This window comes from Sus scrofa, chromosome 14, assembly GCF_054392235.1.
Source record: "Sus scrofa isolate SSC_HxYL_T2T_F1_AM1 chromosome 14, Sscrofa_HxYL_maternal_Yorkshire_Landrace_v2.0, whole genome shotgun sequence".
In the NCBI taxonomy this organism is placed as follows: Eukaryota; Metazoa; Chordata; class Mammalia; order Artiodactyla; family Suidae; genus Sus; species Sus scrofa.
Window position 1 is genome coordinate 131,439,439 of NC_139396.1, and position 21,914 is coordinate 131,461,352.

A 21,914-nucleotide genomic window follows, 5' to 3' on the forward strand; every position below is an offset into this window, starting at 1 on the left:
GGTAAACTCCATTTCCCAGGTTGCCCCGGGACGGGCTTGGGGGCGGAGTTCCGGAACTCCTGCGCTTGCGCTTGCGCCTGTGGAAGAGAATGGGCAGGCGGCGGGTCCGGGTCTGCAGGCTGGAGCTGTGGGCTGCTGGACATGGTTGGTTGGGTTGAGCCGGGCCGGGCTGTGGCGCGGAGCTGGAGGGGGTAGCAGTGAGCTGCAGCGGAGGCTGCAGGATTCGATTTGACTGATTGGGGAGGCAGGTAAGAGCGAAGCCACGGCCTTTGCTGCTCAGTCCTGTCCCTTTTGCTAGGGTCGGGCCCTATTCCGGCCTTGTGAGCCCGAGTTCCTGCTCTGTACGGCCTTGCCTTCAAACCGGGCGGAGCGCACCTTCCGGACAGTCTTACGGTGCAGAGTTGAAGGAGGTCAGCCAACCCAACTCACCCATTTCACAGATTTGGAAGCTCAGCTCCAGAGATAGGATTTGACTTGTGCAGTGTCTCTAAGATAGTTCAAGGTAGAGACCAAATCGGTATCCAAGTTATTTTACTTCCAGTCCATCACCCTTTGACCAGGCCAGCCTTTATGTGAAGTAAAACCTTTTCCTGGTTTTTGTAACTGCAGCTTGCATCTTGCGGTCGGATCTTGTCAAGTGGAGCGTGTTAGTCTGGCAGGGAAGTCTGCGCATGAATAAAAGCTGCTCTCTCTGATGATTGACGTCCAGTACTTGAGACTGCAAATACCCTGAGAACGGCATCTTTGTCCATATGAGATTTGTCGACATTTTTCTCGGTTTCCTTTGCCTTCTGGTGGCTTTCGAATCCCTTCTCACCCCACATGTCCCGCATATCCGGTTTCCCTTTGGAAGAGAGATGGTGACTTAGAGCCTTTGAGTGTAGTGGCTTTCCATCTCCTCTGATCTGTGGCAGATGTCAGATGTCTCTTCTGATGGCCTGTGGCTACTACTCAGGGATCAGAATGCTCAGAGCTAGGGCTGGGGATCAGTAGTGGGTGGCTCTATTTCCTGCCCTGTTCACTCCCGCCCCCCTGACCCCCAGCACACAGTTTTGTTTTTTTGAGTTCTGCTTTACCTCAGTTTCATGAGATGAAAACTTCATATGTTAAGTTATAGCCCCATGGACTAAGTATTCTCTTCCCTGGCGTACACCCTCCCCTGCGTGCCCTGTGCACAAATCCCTAAAATAAGGGGCAGGGGCTTGGCCTCAGTCTTCCTTTACAATAATCTGATCTGTAGCTTTGCATCTACAAGCTTTCAGTTTACATGTTTGGTTTCTTTCTTTCTCTCTTTCTCTTTCTTTCTTTTTCTTTTTAGGGCCAAATCTGCAGCATATCGAAGTTCCCAGGCTAGGGGTCTAATTTGGAGCTGCAGCTGCTAGCCTATGCCACAGCCACAGCAACGCCAGATCTGAGCTGTGTGTGACCTAAACTACAGCTTGTGGTAATGCATATCCTTAAACCACTGAGTGGAGCCAGGGATAGAACCTGTAACCTCTTGAATACTTGTTGGGTTCATTACCACTGAGCCGCAATGGGAACTATTGTTTGGCTTGATTTCTGGTTGGACTAGCTTTCTAAAATGACTTCTGGGCGTTCCCGTCATGGTGCAGTGGTTAAGGAATCCAATTAGGAACCATAAGGTTGCCGGTTCGATCCCTGGCCTTGCTCAGTGGGTTAAGGATCCGACATTGCCGTGAGCTGTGGTGTAAGTCACAGATGCGGCTCGGATTCCACGTTGTTGTGGCTGTGTTGTAGGCCTGCAGCTACAACTCTGATTCGACCCCTAGCCTGGGAACCTCCATATGCCGCGGGAGCGGCCCTAGAAAAGGCAAAAAAAAAAAAAAAAAAAAAAAGATAAAATGACTTCTGGCTCCTAAGTGCTGTGATTCTAATAATGGTTTTCATTTCTCTTTTTATTGATCATGAAGAATGTAGCAATGGACGCCTATTTAGTGTTATCACATTGGCAGGGGTGTCCTTGCTGTTATTTGTAAGCCAGATAGACATCTGACCAGCCTTTCCACTTCAGCATCCCTCCAGGTCACTCATTCAGCAAGTATTTATTGAGTACTTCCATGACCCAGGTATTGTGCTAAGCACTTTATAAACATTTCATTTATACCTTATCAAGTGTATATAAGTATATATATAGGATCATAAAGGGGTAGAGCTGTAAGGGTCCTTAGTATTTAATCCTGTCCCCTCATTGAATGGGAACACAAGAAAGTCGAGTCCCAACGGGGTTTGGTGACCTGGCCAAGGTCACAGAACTATTTAAGGGCAGAGTTGAGCCCTAAGTGGTCAAGTTACAGGGCAGGTGAGAGTTGGTAAGTCTAGCCCTTGAGGCAAGCATTTCCTGAGGGCCTCAGTAATTCTGGAAGATGTTGAGAACCTCCCCATTAGCCATAGTAAGGGAATGAGTAATGGTGTGGATGATCTAGGCCACCTGGATTTCAGGAGTTCTCTGGTGGCACAGCAGGTTAAGGATCTGGCGTTGTCAGTGCTGTGGCTTGGGTCACTGCTGCGGCACGGGCTTGATCCCAGGCCCTGGAACTTTCATGTACTGCAGGTGCAGCCAGGAGGAAAAAAAAAAAGTCACCTGTATTTGCTATGGGGTAAAATGTTTTGTCCCACTCTTACACATTTGATTGTGGCTGTATACTATTTGAAAATTAATGCTTCAGGCCAAATCATGATCCCACCCAATAGGAGTCTGACTCAAAAGGAGGTAGGAAGTTTGAGGTAGGAAGTTTTCCTTTTTCTCTTTTCTACACTGCCCTTTAATTCTAATCTTAGTTCCTCAGAGGTGATGGGAATGGCCAGTTTCTTTATCCTGGTACAGAGACTCGATCCCTACTGAATTGGGTATCTTCTCTTTGCTGGCCTTGTCTGCTGGATTTGTTTTTGCCTTCGGTCTTTAGAGGCTTTTCGTGAGGATGAGCCAGGGTGCAAGCAGAGTACCTTGCTCCAGTTACTGAAATGAAACCATCCCTACAGTGATGCAGCCTCCTCCAGTTTCTGCTGGGTTTTGAGCTACCTGTTAAATAAGTCAGTGGAGTTGCTGAGGACAAAGTCGCCATATGGGGAAATCAGATAATTTCTTTTCCGGCAAGGCCTTTCATCTGCAGACCTGACGAGACTGTCGTCCAAGGACTCTGGGTTTTGTTCTGGGCATTCTGGGCAGCTGGCCTCCTATGGCTGTTAGATGAGGTAAAAACCACATAGAGGAGGTCCAGGCACTTGAAGAGGGACTGTGCAAAGGGCCAAAGCGCTTGGAAGGCCGGTGGGGAAGCTTGGGGTCAAGGGCAGCAGCTGCAGAGAAAGTTCTTAAGTGTCAAACTAGAACAGGGCAGAGGAGACTCCACGGAAAGGGCAGGCCTGTGGTCTTCGGGAGCCACCAGCCCCTCTCCTGCCAGTGTTTCCTGCCTGTGGTGGTGTTCTGCTCTAAACACGGAAAATTGTCTTGGCCTTAGGAACCTTGGGGTGGGTCTGGGACTAGAATTGGAGACAGCATCTTAGGTCATGCAAAGGGTAGCTGAGCTGCCTGGCGGGAGACAGGGACTCTCACGCTACCGGGTGGGGTCTAGGGGCCTGTAACATCAGTCCAGAAGGAATAGGAGGGATGAGTATCTTGCCAAGACTCAGATAGCGCCAGAGGAGGTCTAGGTGTGGGATCCACAAGCTGTGAGCCTAGTCCCCCACTGGCTGTTCCTGGTGAAGACACTTGTTTGGAGGTGGGCTAGAGACCCCGGGAAACTTCTGCTACAGTGGCCAGGCCTGCAGAGGCACAAGGGGTGGCTCTGTGCACATTGGGCAGGTGCCTCCAGGGGTCTGTCTGCCTACACGGACAACTCCAGAGACCCTGCTCTGGCTCGGAGCCACCTCCCTACTCCCCACAGCTAGTGACCGGTCAGCCAGGCCTCTGTCTCAGGTCTTTGCCTGTGAGCTGGTGCTCTGGGCCTCCCCACTGGTGGGGCAGGGCGGGACGGCACCCAGGCTGGCCCCTCACAATGCTGTGTTCTCCCAGGAGCCATGCGGGGCCAGCGGAGCCTGCTGCTGGGCCCTGCCCGCCTCTGCCTGCGCCTGCTTCTGCTTCTGGGCTACCGGCGCCGCTGCCCACCTCTGCTCCGGGGCCTGGTCCAGCGCTGGCGCTATGGCAAGGTCTGCCTGCGCTCCTTGCTCTACAACTCCTTCGGGGGCAGTGACACCGCTGTGGATGCTGCCTTTGAGCCTATCTACTGGCTGGTGGACAACGTGATCCGCTGGTGTGGGGTGGTGAGTGATGCCTGGGGGCAGGAAAAGGGATGCTTTGGGGGTAGCAGAGGGACCTGTGGCTGGCGGACCTACACTGGGTTTGGACCCACACCTGCCTCCTACCCCAGGGACATTCCCGAGTCTGGCCTGGCTGTTGGCGAGCGCTGTCGCCGCCGCTCCCTGACCTCACTGGTGTCGACAGGTGTTCGTGGTGCTGGTGATCGTGCTGACCAGCTCCATCGTGGCCATCGCCTACCTGTGTGTCCTGCCCCTCATCCTCCAAACTTACTCCGTGCCACGACTCTGCTGGCATTTCTTCTATAGTCACTGGAATCTGATCCTCATCGTCTTCCATTACTACCAGGCTATCACCACCCCACCCGGATACCCACCCCAGGTGGGTACCCCCACCGAGGCGTGGGGGACAGGGGAGGACTGCAGGCTGTGGGAGCCAGTCCCGGGCGTGGGGAGGGAGAGTGCTTTGGTGTTTTGGGGGAGCAAAACTGGTGCTGCCACAGTTGTCCTGGTGCTTTTCTCCCTCTGCACAGGGCAGGAACGATATCACAACAGTCTCCATCTGCAAGAAGTGCATTAACCCCAAGCCAGCCCGAACGCACCACTGCAGCATCTGCAATAGGTGGGTCTCTGGGAACCCCAGCCGTGGCCCTTGTGCTGTAGCCCTAGGGAAAAACCCAGACCTGGAGTCGAACAAGACACTTACGAGGCACCGTCATGGACCAGGCAGTGTGCCCTCTGTCATGACAGTGGTCCTCAGGATGGCCCTGCGAACTATGCATTGTCACCACCTGGGGAACGTGAGGTTCAGAGAGTTGAGCCAGGGCAGGCACGAGACCCCAAGTTACCTTGTCCAGTGTCCCATAGCCAGTGAAGCAGGATTGAAGCAAGGCCTGGCTGTCCTCACAGTCTGTGCCCTTTCCACCTCAGCAGGATGCTGGTCCTTGTAGGAAAGGATTGGCACTGCCATCTCAAGAACCTTGGCCACCGTAACAGAGCCTGTGTCCCTCCCTCACAGGTGTGTGCTGAAGATGGACCATCACTGCCGTATCCTTTTCTGATCTCTTCTGCCTGAGGCCTCCTTCCTTAGCTCCCGAGCACTGCGGAGGTTTAAGGGCCACAGACCCAAGGCTTCTAGCATCCCCCTGCAGAGAACACGGGGCCCACGAGAAGTTAGTAGAAGAGCAGTTGTGGGGGCTGGCCATCTCCTGGGGAAGGCAGGAGGCTTACGGGCTCTCTGGGCAGATCTTCTTGGAGCGAGGCCTCCCTCCCTAACAGCTCTTTCTTTTGCAGACCGTCACGCTAACATCTCTTGGATGGAAAGAGATGTTTGATTCAGTGGTTGTCCAGGGGGCATCCGGCAGGTGTCAGATAGAGTCATTAGGCCCCTTCCACCGTCTCACAAAGATGCCTGGTTAACCTCAGTTAAGTTGAAGTATTGGCAGGTTCATTTTACTGGAGGATTTCAGTTTTGTTTTGTTTTTTTTGTCTTTTTGCCATTTCTTGGGCCACTCCCATGGCATATGGAGGTTCCCAGGCTAGGGGTCCAATCGGAGCTGTAGCCGCCTGCCTACGCCAGAGCCACAGCAACACCTGATCCGAGCTGCGTCTGCAACCTACACTACAGCTCGCGGCCACGCCAGATCGTTAACCCACTGAGCAAGGGCAGGAATCGAACCAAAATCTCATGGTTCCTAGTCGGATTTGTTAACCACTGCGCCGCGACGGGAACTCCGGATTTCAGTTTTTATGATCTCCTGGGACATGTGAGGGCCCCGAAAATCTTTAATACTTTCACCTCAGCCTCAGAGAAGCCCATATTTCTCTGCCTTTGGAAAATAGTTCTTGGGGACTGGAAGCCCTGGGCTTCGTCGGGAACCAAGGATGAACCAGAGAAACCTGGACACCCCCTTAAGTTGTGTTTTTGGTCTTGTCCTTAATCCTTCCCCCACCAGCCTGGCTAAACAACTGTGTGGGCCACTATAACCATCGGTACTTCTTCTCTTTCTGCTTTTTCATGACTCTGGGCTGTGTCTACTGCAGCTACGGAAGTTGGGACCTCTTCCGGGAGGCTTATGCTGCCATTGAGGTGAGCCCGTAGTTAGGAGCAGAGTGGCTCAGCAGAGAGCACTTTGGGGTGTGGAGTCTGCCCCTAAGGAGTGGGGCTGGTAGCACCCCCCCATCCTAGAGGCCTGAGAGTATAACCAGCATTGTTTTCCATCCCCTTAGAAAATGAAACAGCTCGACAAGAACAAACTACAGGCGGTTGCCAATCAGGTGGGCTGTCCCCACCCCACTGCCTCCTGCTGCTCAGGCCAGGGGTGTAGTGTTGCTGAGGCAACTGGGGCCCACCTGTGAGTCCAGTTGTAGAGACTGGGCCAGGGGTGTTCTGGGGGCCGTCTGCTGGGCAAACTCTGTGGCCTGGGGGCAAGCTGGGAGTCCCTGGATTGTGACAGTTTTGGGCTCTCTCTCCCATTATCACCTTCTTTGGGCTGAGCAAGGGTGCTGCCTTGGTGATGGCCTGAGCAGCAAGGAGTCTGTGTTAGTCTGTGTAATGGGGTTCCAGGGGACAGAGGTCAGGCTGGGCCTGTCTGAGCATCCTTTGCTCCTGGCCTGTCTGCATTCCCATCAGGATCGTCCCTTCTCCCCAGGCCTTTTAGGACTCCTTGTTTGAACAGATCTGGGGGTTATGATTGTGCCCCTGCTGGTCTTTTGGTCCTTCGTGGGGCTCACAGTTCTCCCGCCTCCAGTCATTCCATTCTGGGTGTGGGTCTGGTCCCCTCTCTTGGGGCTTGCAGCCACACAGTGAAGAGTTGTAGCTGGGGAGTGGCGTGGCTTCCCCTGGAGCCCCATTTGTGTTGTCAGAGCTAAAGGCCCAGGGTTGGTCCCGCCTGTGCTTGACCATCCTGTCCAGACCTGCTCTGCCCAGTGTTTGTCCACATGATGATGCTGCCGGGCTTGGCCCACCCATCTGGCTGCTGCCCTGACTCCTCTGTGGCTTAACCCCTTGTTTCTCACCCTGGGCTTGGATCACTTCCCTGCCTGAAGGTACTGGGCTCTGCCGGTCTCCAGCAGAGCAAATGAGCCAGGCTGCTGTTTTCTTTTTCTAGACTTATCACCAGACCCCACCACCCACCTTCTCCTTCCGAGAAAGAGTGACTCACAAGAGCCTTGTCTACCTCTGGTTCCTGTGCAGGTATCTGACTCTCATTTTTGACAGTTTCAGGGAGGGGCAGCTTCAGAAAAACTTTTTGGTGCCCACACACAGGCGGAAAGCAATTCCTGTGTGAATTTCAGCTGTTCTTAGTCTCACATACTTTGGCAGAGTAGTGCTTAATTTTCTTCAGCATCTGGGGGCTGGAAACACTGAGGATACTGGCATCAAGTGTTTGTGCCGAGGGAAGTTAAAATCCTATTTTAAAGGGTAGGCGCATTTCACAGATGAGGACACTTGCAGATCTGAGGGATGAGGTGCTTTGTTCTATGACACAGATAGGAATGGTAGAGCTGGAACCTGAATGTTGTGCCATTTCATTCTAGTCTTTGGTGCTTTTATTACCCTCTTCTGTCTCCCAAGCATGGGTATTCTGGGAAATACAGAACATTTTTATTAGTAATAGACTTCTTTCCCCACCATTTATTCTTAGCCCATGTACATGCTTTTCCATTGCTGCCGTGAGGTAAAAGTTCATCTAGGATGCGTAGGCTGGGAGGGAAGACTTGGGCAGAGCTTCCTAGCCAATCACTATTGCTCAGCTCAACTTCAGGCCTACTTGTAGCCTCTAACCCCCTCCACTCTACCCACCAGTCTTTCCCCCTCTCTTCTCAGTTCTGTGGCACTTGCCCTGGGTGCCCTAACTGTATGGCATGCTGTTCTCATCAGTCGAGGTGAGACGAGCATCGAAAGGCACATCAACAAGAAGGAGCGACGTCGGCTCCAGGCCAAGGGCAGAGTGAGTAGAGCCGGGCTTGAGGTGGAGGAGTACATGGGTAACTGAGCCTGCTGTCCTGTAAACAGGCCATAGTCAGGCCCAGCTAGGGCAGGCATCATGACGTCCAGAACTTGCCTAGCCAATTTAAGGCGCAATATTGGTTTCAATAAAAGGGTTTGTAGAAACATGTTTTTCTTGGCTCTAGGTTTTTAGGAATCATTACAACTACGGCTGCTTGGACAACTGGAAGGTATTCCTGGGTGTGGACACAGGAAGGTAAAGTAAAACATCTAGACCAGTGCTGTCCATTGAACTTTCTGTGTTGAGAGAAATGTTCTATACCTTTGCTGTCCAAAACACTAGCCACCAGACACTAGTCATGTGTGGTTTTTGAGCACTTGAAATGTACCTGAAGTGTCAATGAATTGAATTTTCAATCAAGTTTCACCAATTTAAATAGGCATGTGTGGGTAGTGGGTACCATATTGCTACAGTGCAGATCTAGGCCCTGGGGGAATAGAATCATTGCTCGTTTCAGCCCAAGGGGCTTAAGTAAGGCCAGAACTGTTGGTTTAAGTGGCCAATGAGACTTTTAGATGACTGCAATAGAATCCTAAGAAAGCTGTGCTCAAGAAGGGCCCCCTAGTTCAGGTGTGTTGGCCATCAGTCACCTCTTGTTTGAATGGCAATGTCTGGATTTCAAGCAGATAATTAGTGGGATTGAAGTAATCTATTCGTGACAGAGGTCCTGAGACAAGAAATGAAGCTAGCTCTCTCAGCCAAAGAGACAAAGGTAAATCATTTTTCACACTGCAGCTACTGAGGCAGGAATAACAGGTGACCCTAAGTCATCTGCCCTCCTCCCTCTCCCGCCCTCATTATGTTCCTGCCTGTCACTGTGTTTAGCTCAGAAATTTAGCTCAGAACTTCTAAGGGCCCTCAAGGCACCAGAGGGCACATTTAGGGGGCAAAATGAGAACTTCTGTTACTTTTGTGATGAAAGCCAAGGCAGCTTCAGAAACTACCTGGATGTAGCCTTGCTGAGGAAGGAGCATCAGGAAGACCAGGGACTCTTGGATCTCAGGGCTTCTGTCTTCTCTTGTAGGCACTGGCTTACTCGGGTGCTGTTACCTTCCAGTCACCTGCCCCACGGGAATGGAATGAGCTGGGATCCCCCTCCCTGGGTGACTGCTCACTCGGCCTCCGTGATGGCAGTGTGAGCCGAAGCGTGCCAGCCACAACCTGAGCACCACCCTGCTTCCTGCATTGTCTCAAGGGCCTCCAAGGATAGCTTCTTGGAATCCTTGAGCAAAAAGAGCCAGTGGGCCTACCGTAGGGTACCATGCAGGGGCAGCTCACAGACCAGTCTTCTGACCGCTGCAGAAGCAAGGCATGATGTGGAAACATCCTAGGACTGATGTCCCTTTACTCAGGCAAACAGAAGTTCCAGCCCCAGACTGGAGATTAGGCAGCTAGCAACCTTGCCGGGTACCGACCCCGACCTCCTCCAGGGTACAGCACTGGGGTTGGCCACCACCTCTTCGACTTGCCATCCGAGAACACACCTGAATGATAGAGCTGAGTTCCTGGCTCCTCAACAGGGCAAAGAAACAGGCCTACTGCTGAGGTCACTGCCACTTCTCATGTGCTGCTGAAGGGAGCAAAAATAAAGGTATTTGATTTTTAAAGCTATGTAGCTTTTCACTTTTTTCCTAATGGGTGGGGGAAAGGGGAAATCAGGGTCAAGGCCAAGTGAGTAGGTGCTCTGGTCGTGCCACCTATGCCCTACCTGGAGGGCTTGGATGCCCTGAAGAATTCCTGGCTAATTCCTATCATTACCATTCCTCTAGCTCATGCAGTGACGCTTTGGTTATGTGCTCTGAGGCATAAATGGGGAGAGGGAAATAACTGACAGGGCCATTACCAAAAGAAATCTTTATTCTCCAGCAGGAACACACCCCCCCCCCGCCCCCGCCCCATCCCTGGTCTGCAGGGCCACACTCATCCGCATTCACCCTCAGCAGCACGTCTCCTCTTTCCTGACTTATAAATGGAAGGGCCCCAAGAGCAAGATCATTCTTCAAACACAAGTAGTCTCACACTCGGTTACTTCACAAATCCAAATCCATTAGAAATCAGGAATCCTATGTTTCTTGTACAGTCATGTGACAGAGGCCCAGCATTTGTGCTGTATCTGGGAAGGGCAGTCAGAGGCCAGTGGTCTCCCTGCCTTGGGCTAGATGGCTCGCTGATGTTAGTAGTTTCAGGTTAGATTGTCAGAACAGTCTAGACCAGAATGGAGAACTCAGCTGCCAGGACTCCCCAGCAGAAACCTGTAGGAAAAAAACACAAAACGTTGACACCATTAGTGGTGAGGCCCACTTCAGTCCCACCTCTCCCCACGACCTAGAAACTCACCATTCTCCCCTGGCTAACACTGCCTCCTTACGCACCAGTCTCTTCTTGTCATCCAGGGGTGTGGCTAAGGCCCGGATCACCTGTGGTTTGTACGGCAGCAGCTGCGGCATTAGAGGAGATAATCTTAGCCTTGTTCAACCAAGACAATGGACAAAGCGGCTTCTCTGCCTCGCCAACTAATACTCTTCCTATTCTTTAGTGATTCTAGAGACTGCTATGTGGCGAGCTGGCCATTCTGTTTTAGGTAGTCAGGCAAATCCTCGCCTGTCTGGATCCTACTGTGCGTACCTCACATAGCAGGGTGGCCAGTCCCACTTGACCAAGGCAAGACACTCTTCTAAGAAGTTCCCAGGCCAGAGAGGGATATCTGAGGTACTCACCACGGGGGTGGGCAGGCGAGTAAGAGCGTGCATACACTGCAGTGCGGCAATCCGGACAGCCTGGAACAACCAGAAGGAGGTGAGGGGAGACCCACAGAGGGGAGACAGAGGGGCCAGAGAGCTGCTGAGGCTCAACTCACCATGGAAGGACTGGAGCTGAGGTTCAGAAACTTTGTGACAAGGGTGTCAACATGAAGACTCATGATCTGGGGTGCTTCCAGTAGAAGAGGCTGAAGGCAGCTGAGGGTGGAGAGCTGTACCACGGAGTCGGGGCAGGACAGGGCCTCCAGCAGCAAGGAAAGCAGCTAAGGGGCCACAGGAAAGGGGGGGTGACCACATCTGGGATAAGCCTGCTTCTCCCCTCTCTAGCCCCAACGGGGGCGGGGAGGGGGCCATGGCTTGGTCCCTGCTTCGAGGCTGACTACAGGGCTTACCGTGGGCAGCTCCGGCAAGAGCACAGGCTTTGGTAGCCTGTTAAGTACATGAGACAGACCTTTCAGGTAATTTGGCTTCACATCTGTAAAAAAAGGGAAAAGTTCAGGGCTTCTCCTGTGGCATAGTGGGTTTAGATCAGCATTGTCACTGCTGTGACCCTGGTCGCTACTGTGGTGCAGATGTGATCCCTGCCCTGGGAATTTCTGCATGCTGTGGCCAAAAATAGATTAAAAGAAAAAAAGAATCGGCATATGCAGCCTTTCACATATAGACCACACTACAGCCCTAAAGAAGCACTCAGGACCTACATTATTTGGAGACTGGGGCTTGAGGGAAGATGTCTCTATGTCTGGGGGCTTTCCTTTAGATGCTCCTCACCTTGGGGAGCAGCATGGAAGCCCCGGACCAAAGCAGGCACGTTATCTGTGAAGAACCGCTGGCGGAACATGAGCCGCACCTCGGCGTGGCCAGCACGAGTCAGCACGTCAGTGCAGTCAGACATGAGCAGAGAGAAGCCATCAGCTGCTGCTGGGCCTAGTTCTGGATCACTCAGGAGGCCCATGAGCTGGAGAAACGAGAGCCTTTGAGGTTCATCAGCAGGAAAGAATCGTAAATACCCAAGAGGAGGACAGCCGTTATTTCTGGGAGGAAGAGGATCGACAGAGACATTCCTACTTAGGTCCTACGCTCTGCTGTCCCCAGAAAGGACTTACCTGATCCGTAAGGCAGGAGCTGAGAGGATGGTATCTGAGCAGTAGGGCCTTTGTGATCTGTAATCAGAAAGAGATCAGTCAGGGCATGACCTGCAAACCCTTGAAGCATGTTTATAGTTCAAGGTTAAATGGAGAAATTTTATTTAAAAATTATTAGAGCAGACACAACTGCTGTCTAACCAGAATCCATTCTGACTCCTTACCCAGAGAAGCAGTGTGAAGGCCTGACTACGATAGGGCCCAGAGCTCAGCCCAGTCTCCACTTTGTCCACAGCCAGCTGCAGGAACTCATCCAGCTGTTGCCCTAAAAAGGAGGAAGGAAATGCTGATGTCTCCTTTAATGAAGGGTGTAAATCATTTAAATGCAGAGGCTATTAGAAAAGAACAATGTCGAGTTCCCGCTGTGGTGCAGTGGCTCAAGACCCTGACTGCAGCAGCTGGGGTTGCTGTGGAGGCATAGGTTTGATCCCTGGCCTGGTGCAGTGGGTTAAAAATCCTGTGTTGCTGTAGCTGTGGCACAGGTCGAATCTGCAGTTCGGATTCAATCCCTGGCTCACGAACTTCCATGCGCTGTGGATGCAGCCATTAAAAAAAAAGTAATAAAAAGAGATAAAGAGAACAATATCATCTTGGCTGTGGACTTGGCCCACTAAGCTCTCTAGGACACCAGCATGAGAGCCTGGTATTCTCATACTGTACAGGCACGGGCATCTGAAAAGAGTTGTCTGCTTTTCATAGAGAGTTAACCCTCACAGCTCCCCGCAGGGAACAGGATGACAGAACTAGACAGAGCACTCTGCTTGAACCACCCTTGTCTTCTTATGGCCTGTAAATCCTTCCCGACTCTGTCTTGACTTTTGTCCCAAGTGCTGTCCCTTAGAAGGCCCGATCACATTATTACAAGCTTCTTTTAAAAAGAGAATGAGACAGAGTTCCCGTTGTGGCTCAAGGGGTTACAAACCCGACTAGTATCCATGAGGACGCAGGTGTGATCCCTGGCCTCGCTCAGTGGGTTAAGGATACGGCGTTGCTGTGAGCTGTGCTGTGTAGGTTGTAGATGTGGCTCAGATCTGGTATGGCTAAGGCTGTGGTGTAGGCTGGCAGCTGCAGCTCCAATTCAATCCCTAGTCTGGGAACTTCCATATGCCACAGGTGTGGCCCTAAAAAATGAAAACAAAGGAGAGAGAAGGAGAACCAAACTCTTTCGTCAAGGGCTGATTCAGGGAAACCTCATTCAGTACCTGCAGGGTGCTTGTTCAGGAGTCCTGCAAAGCACTTGGCAGCAGCAGTGGAGGAGAAGGGGCAGTTGTGGCAGCAGCTCAGCTCTAAAAGTTCCCGCATGAGTTGGTTCAGCTGAGGGATTTCCACCTACAGAAAACCTGGCCATGTCATGGACCCAGAGAACACCTGGACTCCAAGAGATACCCAGAAGAGTGGCAGCAGGGGCCAGGTGGACGAAAAGCAAATTCTCCAATGGAAAAAGTAGAGAATCAGCTTAGCCTATGATGAATTTTAGCCCAGAAGTCACCGGGATCCACTTCCCCTGGTCAGGGTTAAACGAGGGTACTCCCCAAGTGCTGTGGTCACTTACATTTCGAGGAAGGGAGCAGACAAAGGCCATAAGCAGTGCAACCAGCCTCGTCTGCCCTGAGGAGCCATCCTATAAAGGAAGAAGAGCCCTATTAAGCCAGGGCAAGAGGCTTGTCTGCCCTGACACCCATCCCAGATTAGCCCTAAAAATTTGAAGGACAGAAGTCCCAAGAGTCTCCCCCATCTGATCCATCAGACCCTCACCTGAAATGGCCGGAATCTGCCAGGGAAACTGTTTTCAGGCAGGAAGGAGATGTTGCCATCCAAGAAGAGGGGCACGATGTGGGCGACACTCCGGGCAGCTAAGCTGGAGGTAGAGCACTAGGTGTTACTGAGGAGCCAGAGTCTACAGCAGCCTCGGGGTTCCTGGCAGTCACCGAGTCAGTGGGCCTGAGCACAATCATTCAACCTTCAACAGATACTACCTCGGCACATGCTATATGCCAGGAACCGCTCCTGTCCTGGGCCCTGGTGCTCGAGCAGTGAAGCAGACAGATCAAATCCCTGGTCTCCTAGAGCTTCCAAACCAGCAGAAGAACTCAGGGTATGTTTTTAAAATGTTCCACAAGTGACCTAAGCACATCTGCAGCTAAGAACCAGACAGTCCATAATGGTAAAAGGTCCCTTCCTTTTACTTTGCCGGCAAGACTTACAAAACAAATAACTGCCTCCACGTTTAAGTCTGGGTAAAAGGGCAGCTCAGAAGGCAGTTATCTGCTGCTTCTTCCTAAGCAATTCTCTCCTCCCTGGGATCAAGTCACATCCATGACTAAACTCACTCAGGGCTCAAGTGGGTGGTGGCCGTCCCAATGACAGACACCATGGCAGCCAAGACCTCATCCTCCAACAGCACTTTTTTCAGAACTGAGTGTTCCTTCTCTGCAAAATAAAAACACACACACACCATCACAGGCCATGACTATAATTTATATGATTAGGTCCTGTACTTCTCAGGATTCTGGGCCGTGACTCTAGTTACAACAGCAGCGCTTTTTAACCTGTCCTCTACTAGTGCTGTAGTCCTGAGAATCGGCAAAGGACCAGATGCAGGACCGTCTAAGGCGGGCCACAGAGAGCTCTCGAGAACTTTCTGCAGTCCTTACACTGGGCAACGATGGAAAATAAGGCTAGCTAATTGAATGTTTTTAACGTCAGAAATAGTTATGTTAGTCTTTTCAAAAACATACAGGTAACATGGATTTATCTTCATGTGTCCTTTTATACAGCAGCTACCTTACATACACACACACATACAGACAGACATGAATCACTGTGGCTAAGCACTACACCTTGCCTTATTTAATCACTACCAAGTACTCTGTGATACAGATATTACTCTCTCCCCCTGTAAGTGAGGAAACCGAAGCTTAGAAAGGCTAAATATCTTCATCCAAGTTAGCAAGTGGTGGAGCTGAAGATGAAGCCAACCAGGCCTGCTTGACTCCAGAGCCTAATTCTAACTAACTTAACTGCAGAGCAATCAAAGGGGGGAAAGGTGTGCATACTCTTGAGTATTGCTAACATTAGTTGATTTTGGTTCTGGCCATTGGTTGGCTTGGCACCTTTTGCTTGAAGTGAAAGCTCGTTATGTGGACAAAGGCTATAAAAGAAGACTCTGCTGGGACAAAACGCGATACCCCAAGGGTGGCAGTGCTATTCAACACAAGTAGAAGGCAAGACAGGAGGAGAGCGGCGAGGTGGAGGAAGTTACCTGGCATGGAAGCCTGCACAGCCAAGGAAAGCAGGCAAGGTATAGCTGTCTGATGGAAATACCAGCAGCTCTCAGGGTCTCGCTGGCATTTTTCTGCCACCTGCTGGAGGCTCTGACAGACAGCAATAATTTCACTGGTTCCTGCAGCCATATTCCCTGTGTAGTGAGAAAGTTCTCTGTAAGGTTTTCTTAAAAGTACTTCCAGGTTTGTCAGAGAATATGGGAAGAGTCATCAAAGATGAGTGACTAAAGAGACCAAAAGTGTCTTATAAAGAGCTGAGTCACTTTATTCAGGACCTGAGAACTGCCCTGCCAGCTCTGCAACAGAAGCACTTATACACAGCTGATCCCTGAGCAACGCGGGGGTTAGGGAGCAGACCCTCCTGCACAGTCAAAAATCCACGTGTAAGTTACAATCATCCCTCTGTATACATGGCTCCTCCGTATCTGCAGTTCTGCATCCGCAGACTCAACAAACTGTGATCATGCATACTGAAGTTTTTACTATTGAGAAAAAAAATCTCTGGATTATTGGACCCGTGCTGTTCAAACTTGTGTTGTCCAAGGGTCAACTGTACATTTTCTCATTTAGTTTTCAGAACAACCCTAGAAGTACCACTGCCCCCATTTTATAGAGGTAGATGTGGAGGCTCAATGAATTGCCAGTGGTTTCTCCAGGGTCACAGTAGGTGCAAAGTCAGAAATCACACCCAAGCCACACTCTTGAGTCCAGTGTTCTTTCTACTCTACATCAGCTGCCGGGCACCCTCTGTTGACTGGATCTACCACAAAGGGCTGGGCAGTGCAAAGAGGGGCACTTAGGAATTAGTGAGGGCCCATGGTGGGCATGCACAGGTTCACAGTAGCGATAGCTGCTGTCACCTACTTAGGAGCAGTGCTTCTCCAACTCCAGAGTATGTACTAGGTACTTGGGGATCCTGTTAAAAGGCAGATTCTGATCATTGGGGCCTGAGATTCTGCACTTCAAATAAGCTCCCCGATAATGCCCGGGCTGCTGCTTGACCAACCCTATTTTGAGCAGCAAGGCCTTACAGTGGTGCTTTTCTTTTCTTTCTTTTTTTCCATTTTTTATATAGTGATTTTTATTTTCTTCATTATAGCTGGTTTACAGTGTTCTGTCAATTTTTTCTACTGCACAGCATGATAGTGGTACTTCTCAATGGACTCCACATTAAAATCACCTGGGCAATTTTTTTTTTGGGCGGGGGGGCTTTTTAGGGCTATACCCATGGCATATGGAGGTTTCCTGCCTAGGGGTCCAATTGAAGCTGCAGCTGCCAGCCTACGCCGCAGCCATAGCAACGTGAAATCCAAGCCATTTCTGCGACCTGCACCACAGCTCACAGCAAAACCAGATCCTTAACCCACTGAGTGAGGCCAGGGATTGAACCGCCTCCTCATGGAAACTAGTCAGGTTCATTAACCACTAAGCCACAATGGGAGCTCCAAAATCACCTGGGCACTTTTAATAACTGTTGCTCAAGTTCCATCCTTCCTCAGAGACTGATTGAGTCAGACTGAGTGAGGACCAGGCATTCAGCATTTTAAAAAAGTTCCCGTGTGACTCTTACTATAGCCCCAACTGGAACCACTGCTTTAGAGGCATCAACTCCAAACCTGGCTATGGCTTCCCCTTCAGCCCAGCTCCTTGATGATTGCCCTTGGTGGTTACCTTTGTTCATCTGGCGGAGATGCTGCAGTAGAAGAGGCAGGGTCTCCTGGACAATGCTGGGGTGTGTTGAAATAGCTGACAAGGCTTGTAGGCAGCGCAGATGCTGGGAGCATTTGGTGGGCCCATCCCCTCTAGCCATATCTGACTCCTCTGAAAGCAACCCAGGAGATGAGGTTTTACCTGTGATGGCCGGCGTGAAGGCCCCAGCCTTCCTGGGAAAGGGTGAGCCACGGAAGATCAGAGACACATACCTATGCACAGCTCTTTGGCAAGCTTGGGCACTAGGTGGCTGCTGAAGGCTACAGGGTAGAGAGAGGCCAGGGTTCCTGATGCTTCCAGCGCTGCCCCCCTGCCGGGGCCCAGGACAGGTGAGCATTAGCTGCGGCTTGGCCCACGGCTCTTGGGCCTAGGCCTGCCATTAGACAGGTCCAGGAGCGTGGGCTCCTGAGGCCGCCTTGCTGACGAGTAGGTCTCAAGCACCTATACCACTAAGCTGGAGAGAACTTCTTAATGCCCAAGAAAAGAGAGCATTCCCACACCCCTCACACCTTGCAGGGCCTGCCTCCCCCCAGGAGAGCCAAAGGTCAGAAGCACAGAGCCCTGCACCAGCTTGCTCTATGCTCTAGATGCTCACCAACTCTGGGAATCCTCTTCCAGGAAGCTCAGTCTGTACAGGTGACCCACTGCCAGCTCCAAGTCCCCAGGAGACAGGAGATCTGTGTTAGAAGAAAACAGGAACCTCATCTTTCTTCCCCTGCGCCCACCACAACTCTTCCTAAAGTCCTGTTAGAAATCCCAAAGCAGAAGTTCCCTTGTGCTCAGCAGACCAAGGATCTGGTGTTGTCACTGCTGAGGCTCAGGCCTAGGAACTCCTGCATGTAGCGGGTGGGGCCAAAAGGAAAAATAAAAAGAAATAAATAAAAAGAAAAAAATAAAAAGAAATCCCAAATCATCCAGAGTTACAGTGAAAGCCAGGGAATTAAGACTACTCTCCACTGGGAGTTCCTGTTGCGGCACAGTGGGTTAAGAATCCGACTAGCATCCATGAGGATGCAGGTTTGATCCCTGGCCTCATTCTGTGGGTTAAGTATCCGGTGTTGCCAGGAGCTGTGGTGTAGGTCGCAGATTTGACTTGGATCTGGCATTGCTGCAGCTGTGGTATAGGTCAGCAGCTGTACCTCCCATTCAATCCCTGGCCAGGGAATTTCCATGTACTGCAGGTGTAGCCTTGAAAAAAAGACTACTCTTCACTGAAGATAGAAAATCACAAGAAAGGGACCAAGAGCCCTGTCTTTTCTCTTTCCCTTAAGTGTACCTGGCTGGGCACCCAAGACTGTGAGTGTACGGATGCCAACAAGCTGAAGCTGGGTACTGGCGTCTGTCAGGGCCGTGAATACCAGTGAGCACAGCTGGTCCTTGAAGCCACTCAATGGCCTTTCATCTAGGGAGAGACAGAGTCCAGGTTAGAGGGAAGCCCTATTCAGCACTGATGCAAAGATACCATGGGGCAGATTTAAAGCATTTAATCCATTGGCTATCCAGGAAGTATACTAGAAAAAAACCAGGTCTCATCTGTTGCGTGTTCTCTTGTGCTACACCCTCAGAACAATAGGTCTGCTGTTCTAGATTACTTCTCTATAGCACACTTGGCCTGCCATCCTTTAGAGGGTTTCAGTGCGCAGCAGGCCTTAGAGTACCACATCTGGAAGGTGGCCTCACCCTTGTCTTCATAGCTCCATTTCTGTTGCAGCTTCAAGAAACCCAGGATCATTTCAAGGATTGTCCGCCGCTGGTTGCTCTGTAATGTTTTAAGGGGTATTGGAGTCAAAGAATATTTTTTAAAGAATTTCAGTCCTGCTACTGTGGATGTGGGGAGGATTATCCTTGTAGGTAAGACTGTCAGGAAATGAGTGAACAAAGGAACCAGCCACAGCTAACAGGAACAAAATCTAAGAGCTACTGTATCTGGGCCCAAGCTCAACGCTTAGCTCTCTCTCCTAGCAGTGGTCCCATGGTTTCCTCAAAAGGTTCTGTTTCCTTACCTGACTGTGCTTGTGGAACTGCTCCAGGAGTAGAGGCAGCACATTGCTGGTGATGTGGTCACAGGCCCGGGCAGATGCACCTGCAGCCGCCTGCAAGAGTTTGGCACTAGGCCACACCAGTTTCATGTCCGGTTCACACAGATGGTGCCTGCAGTCTAGAGAGGCAGCACATCACAGACCTGGGGAGTAGGCTGAATGTTGCCTGGTTCCCCTGCAGGCCACAGAAGTTGGATGATGAGCCCCAGTTCAGTTGGCTAGCTGTTACCACTTAAACTGATTTCAACTCAAAGCAGGGCTCCAGCACCCAAATCTCTGAATGTGGGAGGCTACTTAAGAAAGGTGGCTGGCCTTAAGGGATTTCTTCTCTCTGTTGCTCACTCCCCTTTCTAGCTGCCATGGCCCCATTACCCTGTAGAATGTTGCTAAGGAAGGAGTCAAGGAGGTCCTCAGCATCAGCCCTCAGCACAGAACGAGACAAACACGCGGTCAGGGAGTTAAGGGCCGCCAGGCCCTCGGCCTCTACCCGCTCACTTGCCGTCTGGAACACCTGTCAGGGAGGGATCCCATGGCTACTGAGGTGAGCCTGCACCAGGTGAGACCCCACCCACCTACTGCCTATTTCCTGTCTGGGGGTGGTGAGAACCAGAAGGAAGCAGCAATGGAAATTCACCCTTCAGATGAGCTTCTTTTTTTTTGGTCTTTTTTAGGGCCGTTCCCACGGCATATGGAGGTCCCCAGGCTGGGGGTTGAATCAGAGCTACTGCTACCGGCCACAGCAACACGGGATCCGAGCCATGTTTGCGGCCTACACCACAGCTCACGGCAACACCAGATCCTTAACCCACTGAACAGGGCCAGGGATCGAACCCGAAACCTCATGGTTCCTAGTCGGATTCATTTCCACTGCGTCACGATGGGAACTCCCTCAAATGAGCTGCTTAACTGGTGTATTTTCACTAAGTCCTTAGTCCCACTAGGACTGGTACACACCCTTTTTGGGAAAGTGAATGCTGACCTTGAGCAGTGGTTGTTGGGATCCCCTTTCCCAGGTCTCTTCCCTCTCCCCCTACTCAGCCTGCGCTACGCTCGTGACCAGGGAAGGACACTGTGTGAGACTGATCACGTGCCATCACCACAGCTGACCCTACCCTCGTCATTCAACTACAACTCTCTCTCCCTCTCTTTTTAAAAAAATGTTTTGGCTGTGCCCGTGGCTTGCACAAGTTCCCTGGCCAGGGATCAAACACATGCCATGGCAGTGATCCAAGCCACAGCAGTGACAATGCCAGATCTTTAACCCCTAGGCCACCAGGGAACTCTGCTCTCTTGCTGAATAAACAGGCACAGCAATAGCGGGAAAAGGATAGGGGTGGTATGTCCCCTCATACCTGACAACTAGGAGTTAACAGCAGTGAATCTGTCTAAGTGACACTCACCTCTCTGCGGATAGAAGCCCAAAGGCTGGGTAGGAAGTCCTTTAGTTCCTTCTGTCCGTATACAGCACAGCAAGCATTCTGCCAAGGAAAGCACAGGTCACAGCGATCTACACACTCAGACTTCCTGGGATATGCAGGCACCTCAGCATAATGGCTCTCAGCAATAAAATCAGCAGGATTTCATAACCATCCCAGCCAGGTCACTGAAAAATAGGAGCTTGTCCTGATCGATGAAAAACAAGCATGAAGAGGGAGCCCTGGTCAGCCTTTCCTCAGCTGCCATTCAGTTACTCAGTTACAGAACAAGAAAAAATGCTCCTGAGGGCTTTAGGTCAACATATAGGCCCAGATCCTGGGTATCCCTCTCTTGAGGCCCACTGAACCATCCCTGGCTCTCCAAGAACCCATAATCCTTTAGCATCCTTAAATTGTCTAAAGACAGCTGGATCCTCGAAAGGGAAAAGTCACTCACCAGAGTCTGCAGAGAATCCAGCTTGGCACTCAGAAGCTCAGAATCCACTTTCTCTATCAGCAGGGGGAGTAGGAACTGAGGGAGAGAATGAAGAACTCAAGTGTGAGGTATGGGTGGCATTGAAGCCACACTAAGAGCACCCATCCTCACTGCCACCCCAGGGTAGGTGCTACATCAAGAGCCTGCCAAGCTGTGGTCAGGCTCCCAATGACCTGAAAAGTGGGCTGGCTGGCAAAGCTATAGAATTGCAAAAGATAGCACCATATAGGGATTAGGTTACTATTTTAAATGAAGAGATGGTAATGTTTTCTTTCTTTCTTTTTTCTTTTTCTTGTCTTTTTGCCTTTTCTGGAGCCGCTCCAGTGGCATATGGAGGTTCCCAGGCTAGGGGTCTAATCGGAGCTGTAGCTGCTGGCCTACGCCAGAGCCATAGCAATGCAGGATCTGAGCCGCGTCTGCGACCTACACCACAGCTCACGGCAACACCGGATCTTTAACCCACTGACCAAGGCTAGGGATCAAACCCGCAACCTCATGGTTCCTAGTTGGATTCGTTAACCATTGTGCCATGATGGGAACTCCTGTTTTCTTTCTTTCTTTCTTCTTTTTCAGGGCTGCACCTGAGGCATATGGAGGTTCCCAGGCAAGGAGTCAAATTGGAGCTGCAGCAGCGGGCCTATGCCACAGCCACAGCAATGAGGGATCCAAACCGTGTCTGAGACCTACACCACAGCTCACAACAACACTCGATCCTTAACCCACTGAGTGAGGCGAGGGATTGAACCTGTGTCCTCATGGATCCTAGTCAAATTCGTTTCCA

The 21,914-nt window shown here is 51.1% G+C and overlaps 2 protein-coding genes across 22 annotated transcripts in view; one reads left to right on the forward strand and one right to left on the reverse strand.

Moving 5' to 3' along the window:
* Positions 1-63: 63 nt before the first annotated feature.
* Positions 64-9,892, forward strand: ZDHHC16 (zinc finger DHHC-type palmitoyltransferase 16). Of its 19 annotated transcripts, none has more exons than XR_014826683.1 (11): positions 64-248; positions 4,031-4,278; positions 4,460-4,654; positions 4,806-4,894; positions 5,203-5,444; positions 5,566-6,361; positions 6,502-6,549; positions 7,383-7,468; positions 8,102-8,225; positions 8,410-8,480; positions 9,310-9,892. XR_014826683.1 is itself a non-coding variant. In XM_084995004.1 (11 exons), exons 5-11 carry the CDS (start codon positions 5,304-5,306, stop codon positions 9,422-9,424), a joined length of 594 nt encoding a protein of 197 aa, XP_084851130.1. In that variant the 5' UTR covers positions 64-248; positions 4,031-4,278; positions 4,386-4,654; positions 4,806-4,894; positions 5,203-5,303; the 3' UTR covers positions 9,425-9,892. The 19 variants fall into 19 exon arrangements, 10 of the variants coding, with proteins under 10 accessions (XP_084851130.1, XP_084851127.1, XP_084851128.1 ...); XR_014826679.1 differs by having other exon boundaries at positions 5,203-5,290; XR_014826681.1 differs by having other exon boundaries at positions 5,206-5,290.
* A 232-nt stretch (positions 9,893-10,124) lies between these two features.
* Positions 10,125-21,914, reverse strand: part of MMS19 (MMS19 homolog, cytosolic iron-sulfur assembly component) — a 33,556-nt gene continuing 21,766 nt past the window's right edge. For 2 of the 3 annotated variants that reach the window (XM_013990467.3, XM_084994976.1), the window contains exons 10-31: positions 21,095-21,169; positions 20,623-20,700; positions 19,595-19,733; positions 19,187-19,341; positions 18,864-18,942; positions 18,460-18,585; positions 17,779-17,860; positions 17,396-17,493; positions 17,145-17,294; positions 15,452-15,607; positions 14,520-14,619; positions 13,945-14,047; positions 13,742-13,810; positions 13,392-13,518; positions 12,354-12,454; positions 12,151-12,207; positions 11,816-12,002; positions 11,437-11,519; positions 11,143-11,307; positions 11,003-11,062; positions 10,623-10,723; positions 10,125-10,537 (exon numbers count right to left, since the gene is read on the reverse strand). In XM_013990467.3, the coding sequence (XP_013845921.1) occupies positions 10,510-10,537; positions 10,623-10,723; positions 11,003-11,062; positions 11,143-11,307; positions 11,437-11,519; positions 11,816-12,002; positions 12,151-12,207; positions 12,354-12,454; positions 13,392-13,518; positions 13,742-13,810; positions 13,945-14,047; positions 14,520-14,619; positions 15,452-15,607; positions 17,145-17,294; positions 17,396-17,493; positions 17,779-17,860; positions 18,460-18,585; positions 18,864-18,942; positions 19,187-19,341; positions 19,595-19,733; positions 20,623-20,700; positions 21,095-21,169 (2,319 nt within the window). In that variant the 3' untranslated portion in view covers positions 10,125-10,509. The remainder of the gene's footprint in view (positions 10,538-10,622; positions 10,724-11,002; positions 11,063-11,142; positions 11,308-11,436; positions 11,520-11,815; positions 12,003-12,150; positions 12,208-12,353; positions 12,455-13,391; positions 13,519-13,741; positions 13,811-13,944; positions 14,048-14,519; positions 14,620-15,451; positions 15,608-17,144; positions 17,295-17,395; positions 17,494-17,778; positions 17,861-18,459; positions 18,586-18,863; positions 18,943-19,186; positions 19,342-19,594; positions 19,734-20,622; positions 20,701-21,094; positions 21,170-21,914) is intronic. The other variant, XM_084994977.1, reaches the window with a different exon arrangement.

Bases quoted from the DNA above. Each gene is read 5' to 3' on its own strand.
- ZDHHC16 (XM_005657436.3), top strand. From the start codon at position 4,036: ATGCGGGGCCAGCGGAGCCTGCTGCTGGGCCCTGCCCGCCTCTGCCTG. The intron at 4,655-4,805 runs GTGGGTACCCCC...CCCTCTGCACAG, and splicing joins CACCCGGATACCCACCCCAG to GGCAGGAACGATATCACAAC. The intron at 4,895-5,290 runs GTGGGTCTCTGG...CCTCCCTCACAG, and splicing joins CACTGCAGCATCTGCAATAG to GTGTGTGCTGAAGATGGACC.